The sequence below is a fragment of the Lissotriton vulgaris genome, chromosome 8 (genome assembly GCF_964263255.1).
Source record: "Lissotriton vulgaris chromosome 8, aLisVul1.2, whole genome shotgun sequence".
Classification (NCBI taxonomy): Eukaryota; Metazoa; Chordata; class Amphibia; order Caudata; family Salamandridae; genus Lissotriton; species Lissotriton vulgaris.
In genome coordinates, this window is record NC_141696.1 from 842860013 (window position 1) to 842877138 (window position 17126).

The 17126-nt window shown below is 45.3% G+C and overlaps 1 protein-coding gene across 1 annotated transcript in view; it reads right to left on the bottom strand.

Moving 5' to 3' along the window:
- Positions 1-17126, bottom strand: part of COL4A2 (collagen type IV alpha 2 chain) — a 656575-nt gene that overhangs the window by 113977 nt on the left and 525472 nt on the right. Inside the window, exons 32-33 of the mRNA XM_086934754.1 lie at positions 9565-9708; positions 2542-2661 (exon numbers count right to left, since the gene is read on the bottom strand). Coding sequence (XP_086790880.1) covers positions 2542-2661; positions 9565-9708 — 264 coding nt within the window. The remainder of the gene's footprint in view (positions 1-2541; positions 2662-9564; positions 9709-17126) is intronic.

The window sequence follows — 17126 nt, forward strand, 5'->3', positions numbered from 1 at the left end:
ATGGACTGGATCAACACACCTGACAGGTGTACCACCTATGTAATTACTGGAGAGAGTTTGGAAATAAAATGACTGAAGGCACAGACCATGCTTTGGTATGTCTGATTATCATCAAAATGTATGTATATATAGTTTAAGTTAGTTGATGGGGCATTCAGATTATTTTTCGATGCTTATGTAACTATGAAAAGAAACAGCGTGGACATCTGAAATGTGTGAGAGAGAGAGTTGTTTGTGAGAGGGAACAGATTTTATGAAAGCGTCTGCCTGGCATGCTGGTGAGTTCAGATTGGCTGAGATAGTTGTAGAGACAGGAACAGATGAGGGAAGGTTTGCTGGCACTGTAGATAAGAGATGCACTTTGGGGCAGAATTACTAAGATTGTGCGTTGGGGTTGTGCCACTTTTGTGGCACAGACCCAATGCAAAATCTTTTTAGAGATTTACGAAGCCACACAAAGTCACTTTGTATGGCTTTGCGCATTCCAGCTCAGGGACCAGCCATAATCTCAGCCAATATAAGACAAGTCTTAGTCTCACTTTGACATTTATTGGATGAAAGTTCAGGCCCATTCTAAAGAAAATCAATGGCATACCTTGGGGAAGTTTAAGCGCTGCCCTCAAGAACTTTTTTCCAGTTATCCCCAAGGATATAATATTACTATAGCCCCAAAGTTTGGAACCATAGATAACCAGGGCCACAGCTTGGGCTTTCCAAATTTTCAGTAGTGGAGACATTGGGTGGAATTTTTTGCAAAGTTCAATGTGGCAGCAATCCTATGCTTAAGAAGAAGTCAACTCTTAATATTCTGGCTGTTCCCTGAAGTGGTACTAGACAGACGAATGCTCAGATAGTCAGTCTATAACTCTCTCTAAATTGTCTCCCTCCCATCCTCACTGTTCAGCAAAATTGTTTATGGGGATGGATTGCCATACATTTTGTTGTATCTGCATTCATGGCTAGCCCATAGCTTGTGCAAAATAAACTAAACCTGTCAAGCAAACTGTCAAGGCCCTTGGGGGTCTTCGACACCGAAAGAGTGGAGTCTGCAAATAATAATGCTGGTATTTTAGTAACCCCCAGGGCTGGCGAGTCGTTTGCACAATCCTTATGTATGTGCTGTATTCCATTTGCAGGTACATTCTTCTGGTCTGTTAGTCTGAGAATAGATGTAAAACTGTAATCACGATAGAGAGCCTAAGAAAAAAACCTTGACAAGGAACACGGAGAGTCAGAGCATCCACTGAAATTTTCCATTTATTAATGTTGCAAAGGCTCTCAGTTAACCAAGGACAATATCGTTCCCAGGTTCAGCTTAGGATAGTTGGTGAATGTTGCAGCTCACAACGTGAAAATAGAAAGGACAATGGCTCCCCTAATAATGCGAACGGAGGGGTGTTGCTTTGGAGACTTTCCAGGTAATAACTGATGTTCACACTGTCTGAGGATCTGCCACTTTCCTTTGGACTTTGAGAGGTGTAGACCTCAATATGTATTCCCTTAGACTCTTACTGATTGTGGCTTAGGCTAACACTCATTTCCCCAAGAAGACACTTGATTAACCTTCTGAAATGCTGACACCTTCCCGCACTGTTCCCCATGTTCCTAATGTTCTGCATTTACTAGATTTTTTAGATCCTTTTAGGATTCAAACCTTCTTCTTTAGTTTGGACTTCGTATAGATGATTTTAGCCTTCACCCAAAATATGGAAGAGAGAGAACCACAAATTCTACTCTGAGCATCAAATTCTGTTATTGATCTTTTGCATTGCTGTGACTAACTCCTTGCCTGCCTTATTCTGGTGCGCCTGGACTTCTTTAGATGGTTGGCTTATACAGTTGTTATTCTGTACCTTTACAGCATGGCATTGAGTTATTTTTTACCTTAACTGGACTGCTAACTTGTAATAAACTTTCTTAACTAAAGTCACTGATTCCTAGTCCTTATTGTGTAACCAAATGGGTTGCACTGTTAACGAGTTTGTTTGATTAAATGCTAACTCCCTTTACCTCTCAGTCGTCAAAAAAGGTCTATCGGATAATAATGGGGAGAGGGTTGGCCAAGCGCTGGATCACTCACCATCCATATTTTAAAATACACAATATGGAGAACCAGTTTCTTGAACAGAGGTTGGATGTTTTTTGTTCCCAAACGTGAGACAAGCATTTGCCCTCTAGTATAGGGAAGGGAGAATGATACAGGTCAAGGAGTTGGTAGTTAATAGGAGAGGTCTGCTATATTTGTGGATGATTTCCAGATAAAAAAAGCAACTTAAACACTACAGTGTGATAGCTCAGTGGATTAATGCATCTCCCACAGATATCTATGTGTAACCTGTTCACAAACTTGAAACCGGATGACAAACATCTCAACACTTGATTCTACTGATTTCATTCAACTTACTATTTCTCCCTTGTATTGAAAAGGACTGTGAGACTGAAGCATTGACTTGAGAATAACTGATTAGCTGTAGCACAAACGGGCCGTTGATGAAAAACAAATGCAGTGCTTCCAATTCGCCATTTACTGTGCATTCATACCTTTTTGTCCAGAGATCCCTGTTTCACCTGGAATGCCACCATCTCCTTTCAGACCTTTTGCCATCGTAAGGGATTCTGGAATTGGTTGTACTCCTTTCTTGCCTGTTGGACCGCGATCACCTGAAAAACATCCCATGCAATCACATCAGACTGTAAAACGAAGGCCTGGTCATTGATAAAATAGACATGTACTTTCATGAAGTGACATTAGAAGCTCTGGTCACTCAGTGACAAATAGGCACTGCCACAGTCAGACAGACTTGTAAGGCAACCTATTAGTGCCAGAAGGGCTTCTCTGACAGATCAGTGTGTGGTCCATTTCTTTGGCTTTTTGGGGTCTGTTTTGTGGTCTGGTGTTTTTACTGTTGATTTCTCTGACATTACCACAAACATTGCCAGCAGCAAGCAAGAATACATGCAGTTTTAGATACCTTGCAAAACGCCTATACAGCATGTCTTTGCAAGCTCAAAACAGCCAAACTTTGCAAATATGGGCCACTTTTTTAGATATCTGATTCTCGAACAGGCACGTTTTTTATTTTGGTGCCCATGCCTATTTTCCTCTCCCAGTTTGACCCAGGCCATCTCTTTCAAAACAGTTTGTGCTGCACAGCGAGTAACTATCCATTATTATACAAATCGCTAGTCAGACAGCTACTTCAAAGCCCAGTAAAAAATATTACTGGGAGCTATCACCCACGAAACGGACTCATGTCTATGAGCCTTATTTACTATATTTTGACACTTGGCAGCATAGGAAGCCTTCCTGATGTGCTGCCGTGCGTTAGAATAAGTGGGTAGGAATAGGCCGTATCTACAAGATACGGTGCATTCCTGTCTTTATCCCCTGCGTTGGCACACAAACAGCAGCCCTGTGCCAAACGCAGACACCCTTGCCCCATGCTTCATCATCAGGTGTATCCCGTTCTGCTACAGAGCAGAACGTGCTGCAACCTCTGTACTATGCAGGAGCACTTAAGTGACTTTGTAATGATAAAGGAGATTGTGCTAAAAATAGGAGTGGGGGGTTGTGCTGGAGTATATCTTAAAAATACCTGACTAGTAGTTGTATCCTATTTATTCTGGTCTCTAGTCGATATGATTAAAAAGGGAGGGATTAGGAAAGGAGGATGTCATGTACTTGCTTTCCTAAAAGTTCAACATGTTTCAAGACTATTCCCACTCCAGTCTGTACAACAGTAGAGAAAGTGTTGGAGACCAGAGGGGTAAAATGTACTATTCCCACTCCAGTTTGTGCAACAGTAGGGAAAGTGGTGGATTGCAGAGGGGTAAAATCTACACTTCCTTCTCCAGTATGTGCAACAGTAGGGAAAGCATTGGACTCGAGAGGGGTAACATTTACTATTCCCCCTCCAGTCTGTGCAACAGTAGGGAAAGAGGTGGACTTTGGAAAGCTAATATTTACTATCCTCACTCCAGTCTGTGCAACAGTAGGGAAAGTGTTGAACTCCAGAGAGGTAAGACCTACTACTCCCACACCAGTGTATGCAACAGTAGGGAAACCATTGGAGCTCATAGGGTTAAAATATACAATATTACCACTCCATTCTGTGCAACAGAAGGGAAAGTGTTGGACTTCAGAGGGGTGACATTTACTATTCCCACTCCAGTCTGTGCAACAGTAGGGAAAGTGACAGATTCCATAGGGGAAACATTTACCATTCTCATTCCAGTCTGTGCAACAGTAGGGAAAGTGTTGGACTCCAGAGGGGTTACATTTACTATTCCAATTCCAGTCTGGGCAACAGTGAGGGAAAGCATTAAAATGCAGAAAGGAAACATTTATTATTCCCACTCCAGTTTGTGCAACAGTAGGGAAAGTGTTGAACACCAGAGGGGTAAAATGTACAATACCCCCTCCAGTCTGTGCAACAGTAGGGAAGGTGTTGGGCTGCAGGGGAGTAACATTTACAATTCCCAATCCAGTCTGCGCAACAGTAGGGAAAGTGATGGACTCCAGAGGGGAACATTTACTATTCCCACTCCAACCTGTGCAACAGTAGGGAAGGCGTTGGACTGCAGGGGAGTAACATTTACTATTCCCACTCTATTCTAGGCAACATAAAGGGAAAGCATTGGACTGCAAAGAGGAAACATTTAATATTCCCACTCTAATTTGTGCAACAACAGGGAAAGTGGTGGATTGCAGAGGGGTCACATTTACAATTCCTTCTACAGTATGTGCAAGAGTAGGGAAAGCATTGGACTCGAGAGGGGTGACGTACTATTCCCCCTACAGTCTGTGCAACAGTCGGGAAAGAGTTGGATTTTGTACAGCTAACATTTACCATTCCTCCAGACTGTGCAACAGTACAGAAAGTGTTGGACTTCTGAGAGGTAAAATGTACTATTCCCAATCACATCTGTGCAACAGTAGGGATAGTGTTGAACTCCAGAAAGGTGAAACTTACTATTCCCACTCCAGTCTAGGCAACAGAGAGAGAAAGGATTGAACTGCAGAGAGGAAACATTTACTATTCCCACTCAGTTTGTGCAACCGTAGGGAAAGTGGTGGATTGCAGAGGGGTCAAATTTACAATTCCTTCTCCAGTATGTGCAACAGTAGGGAAAGCATTGGACTTGAGAGGGGTAATATTTACGATTCCCCCTCCAGTCTGTGCAGCAGTAGGGCAAGAGTTGGACTTCAGAGAGCTAACATTTACTATTCCCACTCCAGTCTGTGCAACAGGAGGGAACGTGTTGCACTCCAGAGAGGTAAAATGTACTACTCCCACTCCAGTCTATGCAACAGTAGGGAAACCATTGGAGTTTGGATGGGTAAAATATACAATATTCCCACTCCAGTCTGTGTAACAGTAGGGAAAGCGTTGGACTTCAGAGGGGGGAAATTTACTATTCCCACTCCAGTCTGTTCAACAGTAGGGAAAGTGTTGGACTTCAGAGGGGTAAAATTCACTATTCCCACTCCAATGTGTGCAATAGTAGATAAAGCGTTGAACTTCGGAGAAGTAACATTTACTATTACCACTCCAGTTTGTGCAACAGTAGAGAAAGTGGTGGACTCCAGAGGGGTAAAATTTACAATTCCCATTCCAGCCTATGCAGCAGTAGGGAAAGTACTTCACTTCAAACACATAACATATATGAAACATAACCCTATTAATTGAAAAACGTATAAACTTTCAATGTAAACTTTATTGAATAAACAACAAAACATATATCAAATACAATATTCTTGACACCAACACCCCCAGATCCGCTGAGGCAACAGTAGAGGACATTCATTCTCACGCCTGGAGGCCAAATCTTGGAACGACCTTATTATTATTATTATTATTATTATTATATGAAATTTGTAGCGCGCTCAGTGACCCAGGGGCATCCCGGCGCTGAACAGAACGAAGAAGGGAAAGCTCAGACTCAGTCACTACACAGGAAACAAATGCGTCTTCAGGAGTTTCCTAAAGTGCAGAATGTTAGGCTCCGAACGAATCTTAAAGGGCAGGGAGTTCCACAGTGCCGCCACTTGCACTGAAAAACCTTCCCCTGCACCTCAGGACAGCCTGATCGCTCACGGAATTCAGGGAAGGCCTTAAGACTTGGTTGATCAAATGAAGAGATCACCACGAAGCAACAAGGAAATTCAGCACCTTGAGACCCTCACAGGTGATTTGCTGCACTGTATAAATAATGATTGACTGACTGAACAATATTTCTGCATCACAATATTGTTGTGTCACAATATATTTTCTCTAATATTTCTGCATCCAATATTTCAGACTAAATATTTTGTCCATGCACCAACGTGAGATTGGCAAGCTATTCCAAAGATTCAAAGACCGGCCACCTGTACAGAGAACCCTCTGCTTCTAGTGTAAGCTTTTTCAAATTTCGGAACCTCCAATAAATTTGCATTGATACAGTGCATCGATCTAAAAGGTGTATAACATTGCAGTTCATTGTGCCATCTATAACAGTGGCACTGTTTCTATCAGGCAGAAACTTCATCTTTATTATTGTTAGATAATTCTTGATAGAGAGCATGGCTACCCTTAGGCATCCCAGCGCTAGGCGTGACTACAAGATGGTTCCACTCTCACTGTGATTTTTCAAAGATCCAAGGTTTTAATTGTTTTCTGAACGTCAAATGGTGGGTCATTGATCTGAGCTCGATTGGGAGTGCGTTCCAAATGATCGCTGCATTGTATGCGAACATTCGTCCTCCTGAAAGGGTTCTGCTGATTTTGGGGACCTTAATTTGGAAAAGATTGGCTGATCTAAGGCTGCGGGATGGCCGATGAAAGGACATTAGCGAGTGGTTGATTTTAGGACCTGTGCCCCAATGTGTCTTGTGCATGATGCAGAGCGCTTTGAATGTTATGCGTTCTGAAATGGGTCGCCAGTGTAGCGCTTTCAGTGCTGGTTTAGCTGAGTGCTTTCTGCAGATGTTGTGTAGCAACCTGGGTGCGCAATTCTGTACCACCTGAAGTTTTCTTATAGTAGTCTTCGGGGTACCCAGATATAGTGAATTGCAGTGATCCAGCAGAGGCAGTATCAATGCTTGGACCATTGTTCTGCGAGCCTTTTCCGGGAGCAGGGTAGTATTTTCCTTGGTTGTCGCAGCATTCCATTCAGGTCGCTGCTACTTGGACCGCTTGGTGATCTAGATTTAGTGACCTGTCTAGCCATATTCCTAGGCTTTTGATTCTGTCTTTGGGTTTTGGGGCAAGGCCCAGGCAGCTTGGCCAATTCAGTTTTGGGGTGGCTCGGTCATATTGCTAAGGATCATTAATTCAGTTTTCTCCTCCTTAAGTTTCAGAAATGATTGGTCCATCCAGGTGGCCACCTTTCCCAGACAGGATTCCAGGTCAACTATACTCTTCTTTCTGGTTTAGGGCTACTACTAGCTGAGTGTCATCCGCGTAGGTCACTATCTGGACCCCATATGGAATGACTATCTCTGCCAGGGATCTTAGGTACACATTGAATAGGGTGGGGCTCAACGATGAGCCCTGTGGTACCCCGCATGCTAGGAGGATTTTTCTTGAGGTATTTTCTCCTTCGAATACCTGGAATGTTCTGTCTGTCAGGAATGATGTCAACCATGCTAGTTCTTTGCCTGTGACTCCCACCTCCTCGAGTCTGCCCAGAATAATGCCATGGTTTACCGTGTCAAATGAGGCGCTTAAATCAAGCAAGATGATTGCCGCTGTACCTCCGAGATCAAGCACTTTCCGTGATTCCCCATGACCTTAAGTAATGCTGTCTCTGTGCCATAGTTTGGTCGGAATCCTGTCTGGGAGATGTGTAGGATCTCGTGGGATGCCAGAAAGTGGGTAAGGGTCTTGTTTATGTGCTTTTCTAGAGCTTTGCTTGTTAAGGGGAGTAGGAAGGCAGGCCGGTAGTTGTTCCATACTTCCGGGTTAAGATTTGTCCTTTGTATAAGTGCTTTGACTATAGCATGTTTCCAGGTTGATGATACTATTGCATTATTAGGAGATGAGTTGATTACTTCCAATAAAGCTGGTAGAATCACCTCTTTGACTTTGTGCAGTGAATGTGTGGGTGCTGGGTTGCACAGTGATCCTGATTTCACTGATGTGAAAAGTCTGGAGAGTGTGTTCAAATCTAGGGTTGGAATTTCCCTCAGGCTGACCTTATCCTCTTTGGTACTTCCTAGTTCTGTCATGGGTTTATCTGGCTCTGTGTCCAGCTCAGAATCTTCGTTCATCCTCAGCCTACCTGTCAGCCGTCTCTTGTATCTCCTGCAGTTGCTGATGGCCACACTTTATCTTTTCTGGCTCCCAAGTTGTGAAATGCACTCCCTACCTACCTCAGACTCACCTCACATCACTCCCAATGCATGGAAAAGCTAACAACTTGCTTCCCCCCCCCCATCTCATAACTCTTCTGTACTGGGTCTCATTGCCTGAAACACCAGCGGGACATTTAGTGGCTATCAGTGCGCTTTAGAAATCCTCACTCATTAATTCAATGGAGGGCTACCCTGCGTACATCAAAACCTGAGCATGACATCAAACAACATGCAGGCAGCAGTATGTAATGCAATCCCCTAACCGGCACAATACTTACATAATTTTGCGAAAATCTCTGCACTGTCAATTGGTCTCTTTAAGTGGAAACTGAGAATTAGACTCATTGTTGGAACTGATGAAACTTGCTTCAAACCAATGAAAATTATGGAAATAGGATGAAATCAGCATTTGAGTGTTGCAGTGCATTACACTGCTCTGTAAGGGAGAATAGAGAAAGAGATACTTCCACCCTAACCAAATAAATATCTAGCACTGACTTTCTGAGTAGTGGGAAAGGACATCCACTCAAAGTGTGCTTGATTTCCCCAAAATTAATATTGTTTGTATACTTTATACAATGTTGTTGATTGCAAGACATCCTGTGAAAGTGGAGAATGACCTTTACAACGCTGTTGTTACATCGCAATACAATGACATTGCGGTCATTACAACGCAAGTCGTCACAACGACTTGCACTGGGTGGCGCTCTACACTAAGGAATACTATTCCAACACCTTCCCTACTGTTACACACACTGGAGTTGGAATAGTAAATCATGCTATTCCTAAGTCCAGCGCCTCTAGCGTAAGTCGTTGTAATGACATGCGTTGTAATAACTGCTATGTAACGTACCGCGATCTAAATGATCGCGTTGTAACGTCATACATTCTGTGAAAGCACTTATTCAATGTGATTTTCTGTATCTTTGGCTTTGATGAACCAAACATATACAGACTAAAGTAATTTGAGAACAATGTTGATTCTGTGGTAATATTCCACATACTACAGTTCAAGGCCAGTGCCTTGTTTTTATGTTCATGAAGACATGGCGATCAATGTTTTGTCACCGCTCAGCCATTGAAGACTTCTGTTTGGCTGTAAACTGGACCATTCATTTGAGTAGACTTGTTTGACTCTAATGCATTAGTCAAAAATCTGAGTATGTGTGCAAGCATGGTGTCATAATTGTAAGCAACATTTCAAAACAATATATTAAGAGTCATACCTTTGAAACCTGGAAGACCAGAAGTACCCTTCACACCTCTGAAGCCTTCACTGCCAATGGTGCCCTTGGATCCTTTCCATCCTGGTCTACCTTTTGGACCACTCATGCCCTGGAAACCAGCCACTCCAATTGAGCCTTTAACACCTAGATCAAGATAAAAAAGGGTAACGGTTTGAAATGTGGTGTGTCTACGAGTTTCCCCATTCTCAAGGTCGGTTAGCAAACTATCAAAGGATTAGGTAGAAGTCAGTGCACAAATTGTGACCACTTCTACCAAATGAATTTTAGTATATTGCATTTAAGGAATCGTAAATTGCAATTCATTCTATGTCAAAAATTTACAATTTCTAAAATGGAATGCTTGACATGAGTTTCCCCAGTTCTTAACTGCTTTAATACAGTGGGCAAAGCGTTCGGCTCATTACCTCAGTAGACGGTAAATGTGAACTTTTTGTCCACCACATTACTAAAGAAAATCCTTCTGGTGTGAACATTTTTTGTGATCAATGATAGGAGGGGAAACATAATTAAGTACAATGCTCTTTAAAACAGAAGAGAATGAGATAGTCCACCTTGACCAACCCAATCTCTAACACTAGTTTTAGGAACAGCGGGAAAGGAAATCGTCTAAAAGTGCAGTGTGCTGACATCACACTGATTGAAAGTGAAAGCAGTCAGCACAATTATTGCTGACTGGTTTCCCTTTGATCAGTGCTTGGGTGTTTCAGATCCCGAGCACCGATTCAAGCCAGGGGGCTCCACTGGAAAGGGAACAATATCCCCTTTTCATAGGTACCTCCTCCTAGTGCATCCCTGCTTGGGGATCATCCCAGGACCGCAATCCCCATACAGCAATGCATCCAATAGACATCAGGAAGGGAAGGGAACAACACCACCAGGCAAGGAGCATTTATTCCCCATTCAAGCAAAACACAATTTCTGCCTTCCCCTCTAGGAGGGAAGAAAGCAAACAAGACACAAGGGAATGTATATACACAAAAAAAGAAGTGGAGATTGGAGGGGGGTTAACAACTATGGAAAAATGGTCAAAAGAAAGAAGTGGTAGGCGACCCGCTCAGGCATTGGGTCCGCCCCTAACCCGTAATAGCTCCAACATTCTTGCTGCACCTCCTGAGTGGCAGATTGGGGGTGTTTAATCCACTCCATTAGAGTAGAAGGTCTTCTATTTTTTCTGTTAGGGATAAAATACAAATAATAAAAAATAATAAGCCCCCACACCATTGGATAAAACCCTCAGGCTGTGCGGGTTATTAGTTTTTAAACAAAAAACTGCTACTTTGGGAGTATGATTTGTAAATAATAAAACAATAAAAACAGTTTGAATTTTTTTTTATAGTTTGGTGCATGGCTGTCAAAACCTTTGGTGGCCATCTAGCAAACTTGATAGTGGTTCCAGAGATAATCGCTGGACTGGCCGTCATCTCTAAATAATGTAGACTACCTTTTGTCAGGGTGGCGGACTTTAAGTCTTCCATCACCCGAACGGATGGTAGTCAATTCTCCGGAGCCTGAATTAAGCCCTTAGTTCAAAGCAACCTCCCATTAGCATTTAGAAGGACCATAACACAAATTTAGAAATGTGTTGTATCAAACAGAGGCATCAACAATCTCACAATGGGTGGAGGAGCTTAGCGCGCATCCAAGATGGTTGCGTGAGCTGAGAGCTCCCGAGACCCTCGCCGCCTCCTACATCTATCCTGTCACGGATCCTGTTTTTAACGACAGGTTATTGTAGCTATAACTCTGCTGATCTACTTGGCCTTTTCAAAAATTGAATCGGACGCCGGACACCTGAAATACTCCGTCCTGACGCCTGAAGGCCTACACCGTGGGACAACCTGGGACTTGAGCATCCGAAATACCCGGGGGGTAGTTGAACAACAACGGCGGATGGAACGAGACTGCCACCCCTGGTCTACTTTCGGTTTCGATTTTCCTGCTCTCGTCCGCTGAAAGACGGCTGTCCTTTGTTCTTGCCAGTCCATGAGACAACTTGCTCAACTGCTCCTAACCGGCGCCCTGCATTTTGATTTTTCGCAGTTTCTCTCCGTGAGGAGCCATTCGCACCAGGTCCCAAAAGCCCCTTTGGGGCGCACAGCTCAATATGGCGGGCAAACCTGAAAGCGATAAACGGACGACCAAGAGCACGTCTCGGGGTGGTGCCACTCAATCCAACATCATGGATCGATATACGCGCCCCAAGGGTTCCCCCAGCGGGACTGGCAAAACTCCGGAGGACCTCGGAGGTGGCCCCCGAGAAACAGAGGAGTTGACTCTGCGAGATGTAATGGGCGCCATCGCAAGCATGAAGTCATCCATGGGCCAGCAGTGTGAAACCTTGGCCTCCAAGATTGACACAGTGGCTGTTGATGTCAGTTTGATCAGGACGGACTTGGCCAAAACCAACAAGAGGGTCAAGTCGCTGGATATCAAAACTGCCAGTCTCACCACTGACGTGTTCAACCTCCAGACCGAGGTCCGGAACTTACGAACCTCGAGTGAACAGTTTGCCCTCGGGCTCGAGGATTTTGAAAGCTGCGCAAGGCGCAACAATGTTCGCATCGTCGGAGTTCCGGAGACTTCTGCTGAACAATCAACTGATCTCCTTGTGGAAGATCTGATTTTAAACCATCTTGCTCCTAAGGGCCTCAGCAACTTTTTTGCGGTGGAGCGTGCCCATAGGTTCCGGGTGGAAGACGCAAACCGGGTGCCACACAAAGACCCATAATTGCTAGGATCTTCAACTTCAGGGACAGGGCCGCCATCTTGCAGGCCTCGAGGACCAACGGCCCCATGAAATTTGAGAACGCATCCATCAGCTTCTACTCGATTTCACCCAATCGGTGCAGAAACAGAGACTGGGATTTACCGGGGTGAAACGTAGACTAAGAGACCTGGGCCTGAAGTATGCCATGCTCTTCCCTGCCTGGCTACGGATTGAACATAATGAACGCGTACTATTTTTTTATATGCCGGAGGTAGTTAGTGACTGGTTGGACACTTTGTCAACGCAACGGGACCATAAGGAGCAACCCAGAGGCGCGGAGGGAGGCCAGACGGACCAGGAAGAGTGAGGAGACCGGCGTGAGCAACTCCCATACCGCGTAGCGGTGGTTCGTCCTACTTTTGGGTCAATGACACTTTCACTATGCAAACCCTGAGGCGGCGGGGGGATTGGGACTTTTCCTTCTCTTGCGGTGTTCCTTTTTCTTCTTGTAGATTAGTTTCTTAGGTTAGGGCGACAGGCACACTGCAAGTTGGGGTGGTTTTTTTTATTATCGCAGGGGTGCAGGGAGGGGGGATGTGTGTGTGGGGCTTTTTGGGGGAGGGGGGTTTCTTTCCTTTGTTTGAATTGTTTTAGAGGCTACGTATTGTTGTACATTTTGATCTCTGTATCCTTCTCGGGGTTTGGGGGACCCCGCCAGTGCTTATGGGATGGGGGATAGGGGGTTGAGAGTCTTAAGTTGGAATGTTAATGGCTTGGGGGACAGGATAAAGCGGGGGATAGTACTTCAATACTTGAAACGCCACTCCCCTGATATTGTACTATTGCAGGAAACACACTTGGTGGGGAACACGTTTCACGCTATGAATCGGAGGGGCTATCGGTTGGTTGCCCATTCAGGGTTCACCTCTGGATCTAGAGGGACTGGTGTTCTGGTTAGAAATTCCCTCCCTTGGAGGTTGATGATACTGTCCTAGATGATAGGGGACGTTATGCGGCCATTATTGGTAGGTGGGAGGGGAAGACGATCTCCATCCTCTCAGTATACGTTCCCCAGGGTTTACAGACCACGGCGTTTGCCGACCTGGGGAAACTGGTGCTGGAGCTCCCCGAAGGGATTTTGGTTGTGGGAGAAGACTTTAACTCTGTTGTTAGTGGCATGGAAGATCGTAACCCTCCCAGAGATCTCACGCGGTCGCAGTCCTGCCTTGGTGGCTTCTTGGATACATTTGGGCTGATCGATTGTTGGCGGGTGTTACACCCTGGGCAAGCTCAATACACCTTCCATTCGGGGGCACACGGGAACCTCGCTAGGCTCGATTACATCCTCATGCCTGCGGCACAGGCCGTATCGGTGAGAGAGGTCCAACATTTGCCCCGAGGCATCTCGGATCACTCCCCGCTATGGCTACTCATAGATCTCCATCTGGGAGCCAGGGGTCGGGTTGCCCCGATCAATCCTTGGCATCTCCATAATACGGAAACCCGGGCTGGTGTGGTTAAGGTTATCGACAATTACTTTTCCGAAAATGTGGGATCGGTGTCCTCGTCTGTGTCCTTGTGGGAGGCTTTCAAAACTGTACTTCGGGGCCAGACACTGTCGCAGATTGCCTGTGCTAAGAAACGTCATAATGAGGAGGTTGTGAAGCTAGAATCTGAAATCACTGCTCTAGAGGCCGACCTTGAGTCCGGGGTCACGCAAGATAAGGTGCATGTCTTGAATTTAAAACAGTCTGACTATAAAGCCTTGGTGACGAATGCTGCTAAAGCCATGAGTCGCGAGCAACAGGGTCGTTTGTATGATGTGGGTGACTAAGCAGGGAAATTGATTGCATGGTTGGACAAGAGGGAAAGACTGAGTCGAGTGGTGCCGGTTGTTGAACTTGTGGATGGTGTGCGTGTGGTGGATCCACTGGAGATCGTGGAAGAGTTTGCATGTCATTTCCGAACGGTGTATGCGCCAGTCTCTGATAGGCCGGAGGAGGACTCGCATCTTTTACTCAGAGATATCACACTGCCTAGCTTATCTGACTCTGATAGAGAGCTTATGTAGGCGGAATTCTCCACCGATGAAATAGGACTCGCTATTCGCTCCATTCGCTCGGGAAAAGATATAGGCCCAAATGGTATACCCATCGAGTTGTACAAGTTGTATCCGAACAAAATGGCGTCGTATCTTCGTTCGATGTTTTTGGAGTCCAAGGAGAAGGGCTCGCTTCCCCGAGACCAGAGATTGGCGTCTATCGCCGTAATTCATAAAGAGGGGAAACCCCGTGAGCTGTGTACCTCTTTCAGACCCATTTCACTTCTGAATGCCGAACCTAAGATCCTGGCGAAATTGTTAGCAAATCGATAAATTAAAGTGATTGGGGACCTGATACATCCAGACCAGTCTGGCTTTATTCCAACCCGCAACACTGCGTTAAATCTACGCCGTCTTCGCGGCGTTCTTGCGAGGGCGGGGACGTTGCGTGAGCCGGCCATTTTGGTTTCTCTAGACGCCACTATGGCCTTTGATACAGTGGAATGACTATACCTGTGGGCGGCCCTTACGAAGTTTGGCTTCGGGCCAGTGTTCATTAGCTGGGTCAAGCTTCTCTATGAGGAGCCTCTGGCTCAGGTTGTTGTTAATGGTAGGGTCTTGGATCCCTTCGTTCTTGGGAGAGGTACGCGACAAGGTTGCCCCCTGTCCCCGCTACTTTTTGCTTTGGCTTTGGAACCCCTGGCCGCATCGTTGCGGTGGGAACCATCGCTCAAAGGTATCAGGTGGACCCCCGACTTTGAAGATCGCATATCATTATATGCGGACGACATTCTCCTTTACCTCACTTCCCCTCGGAAATCGCTGGGGGTACTGTTTGATGTCCTCAGCTCCTTTGGTAAGAACTCTGGTCTGGTGATCAACTGGAGTAAGTCCTGTGTCTACTCGCTCACTGATGATACACAACTCGTGCCGTGTAATTGCCCGATACAAATTTCACACTCCGGCTTCAAGTATTTGGGAATATATATCTTGCTTGACCCCGTAATCAGGTACCAGCGTAATCTGCTCCCTCCGCTTCTTCGGTTGAAAGCCGATGTGAAAGCTTGGTGTAGGCTGCTGCTGTCTCTTGTGGGCAGGGCAGCTCTATTCAAAATGATGTCCCTGCCTAGATTTTTGTATGCACTCCAAAACACTCTTGACCTTGTGCCCACCAGCTATTTCCATGAGATCGAAAGCCTTCAGAGAAAGTTACTGTGGATCGGACGACCGCGTATTGCCCTGACTAAGCTAACACTGCCTTGGTATGATGGAGGCATTGCGCTGCCTGACATCAGGCATTACTACTGAACCTCCCAACTAAGCGCGGTCAATCACGCTATGTATGGCTCGGTGGCCAACCAGGCCTTCGCCATGGACAAATGTTTGCTCCTGGGCGGGAACTATCACAGGGCACTATATTCCAAGCAGTCAGATAGGACGTTAACGGGACCCACCAAGGTGGCGGTGCGGATTTGGTATAGTGCAAACGCAGCTATGGGCTGGTCGGATATTGTTACTCGAGCGGCTCCACTATATGTTACTGAGAAGCTAGGCAATTTATGGACCACCAAGGGCTTTGAGAAATGGGACCTCATCGGTATTAGCAAGGTGGGGGACCTTTGGATTAAGGATAGGGTAAAGACCTTCGATGAGTTAAAAACTGAATATGCGCTTAGCAATAGGGAATACTTCCGGGTCCTGCAGGTCCGGCACGCGATTGGCTCGATCTTCCCGACCGGTACCTTAATTCCGGAATCCTCACCCCTGGAAGACAGAGTGCTCGACGGTCACGTCCCGGATAGTACCATCTCTCTCATATATAAAAAACTGATAAACGACCGGACAGACCTTCTTCTACAGCTGCGGGAGGCCTGGACCAGCGATGGACTGGAGCTAGATGATGAGGATTGGCAGGCAGCGATATTCTCTCCTAGGGAGGTGGCTATCCCGGCCCGTCTTCGACTGGTGCAACTTAAAATTTTACACCGCGTGTATGTGACAGGCCCCCAATTGTTACGTATGGGATACTCTGTGGATGGACTGTGTAAGCGTGGGTGTGGAATGATGGGTACATCATTGCACACCCACGCTTGCATCCAGCATACTGGTGTGCGGTTTTTGGCGGTCGGCTCCCGTTGTGAGTCCTTTCATACCAGGAGCATAAACATCTTTAGTAAAGCCTACGGACAACACTATGACCAGATCCTCCTTCATAGAGTCTCCTGCTCCTGGGACACCTTTTCCACTTTACTTTTAGATGGATAACAAATATTCGTCTTGACAATCAGATACCACTATTGTTCACCTCCGGATACTGTATCTACTTGTGGAGATAAAATACTAATTTCCTGTCCTATCTCTCTCATCACCTTGCCATCAGTTCGCAGGAAGTCATCCTTGTGGAGATTTCAATATGAGCAACGATCTCAATTAGAGCTACTTCCACTATATTCCCTTTTCTGATGTCATAATATCATATGACAATTTATAGGACTATATCCATTTATATCTTAAGATTTTGAGAAGCTGCTTTTACCGACTGACCTATCCAATCCGCGCCACACCAATTTTGAGTCTCTGACTCTTTGAAATTCTAACAATAGACGGTCACCTGAACAAGGCTCAAGAGCAGAAACGCGCGTAGTGGTATCTACCGCTTTGCCTTCATCACTGAATATACGTTTCATGTCTATTGATTTTGTATTTCCTCTTATGTATTTTTAATTCAATACTATATAACCAAAACATATAATCACTTATAAAAACTATATAAAAAACAGTAGAAAACAAAGA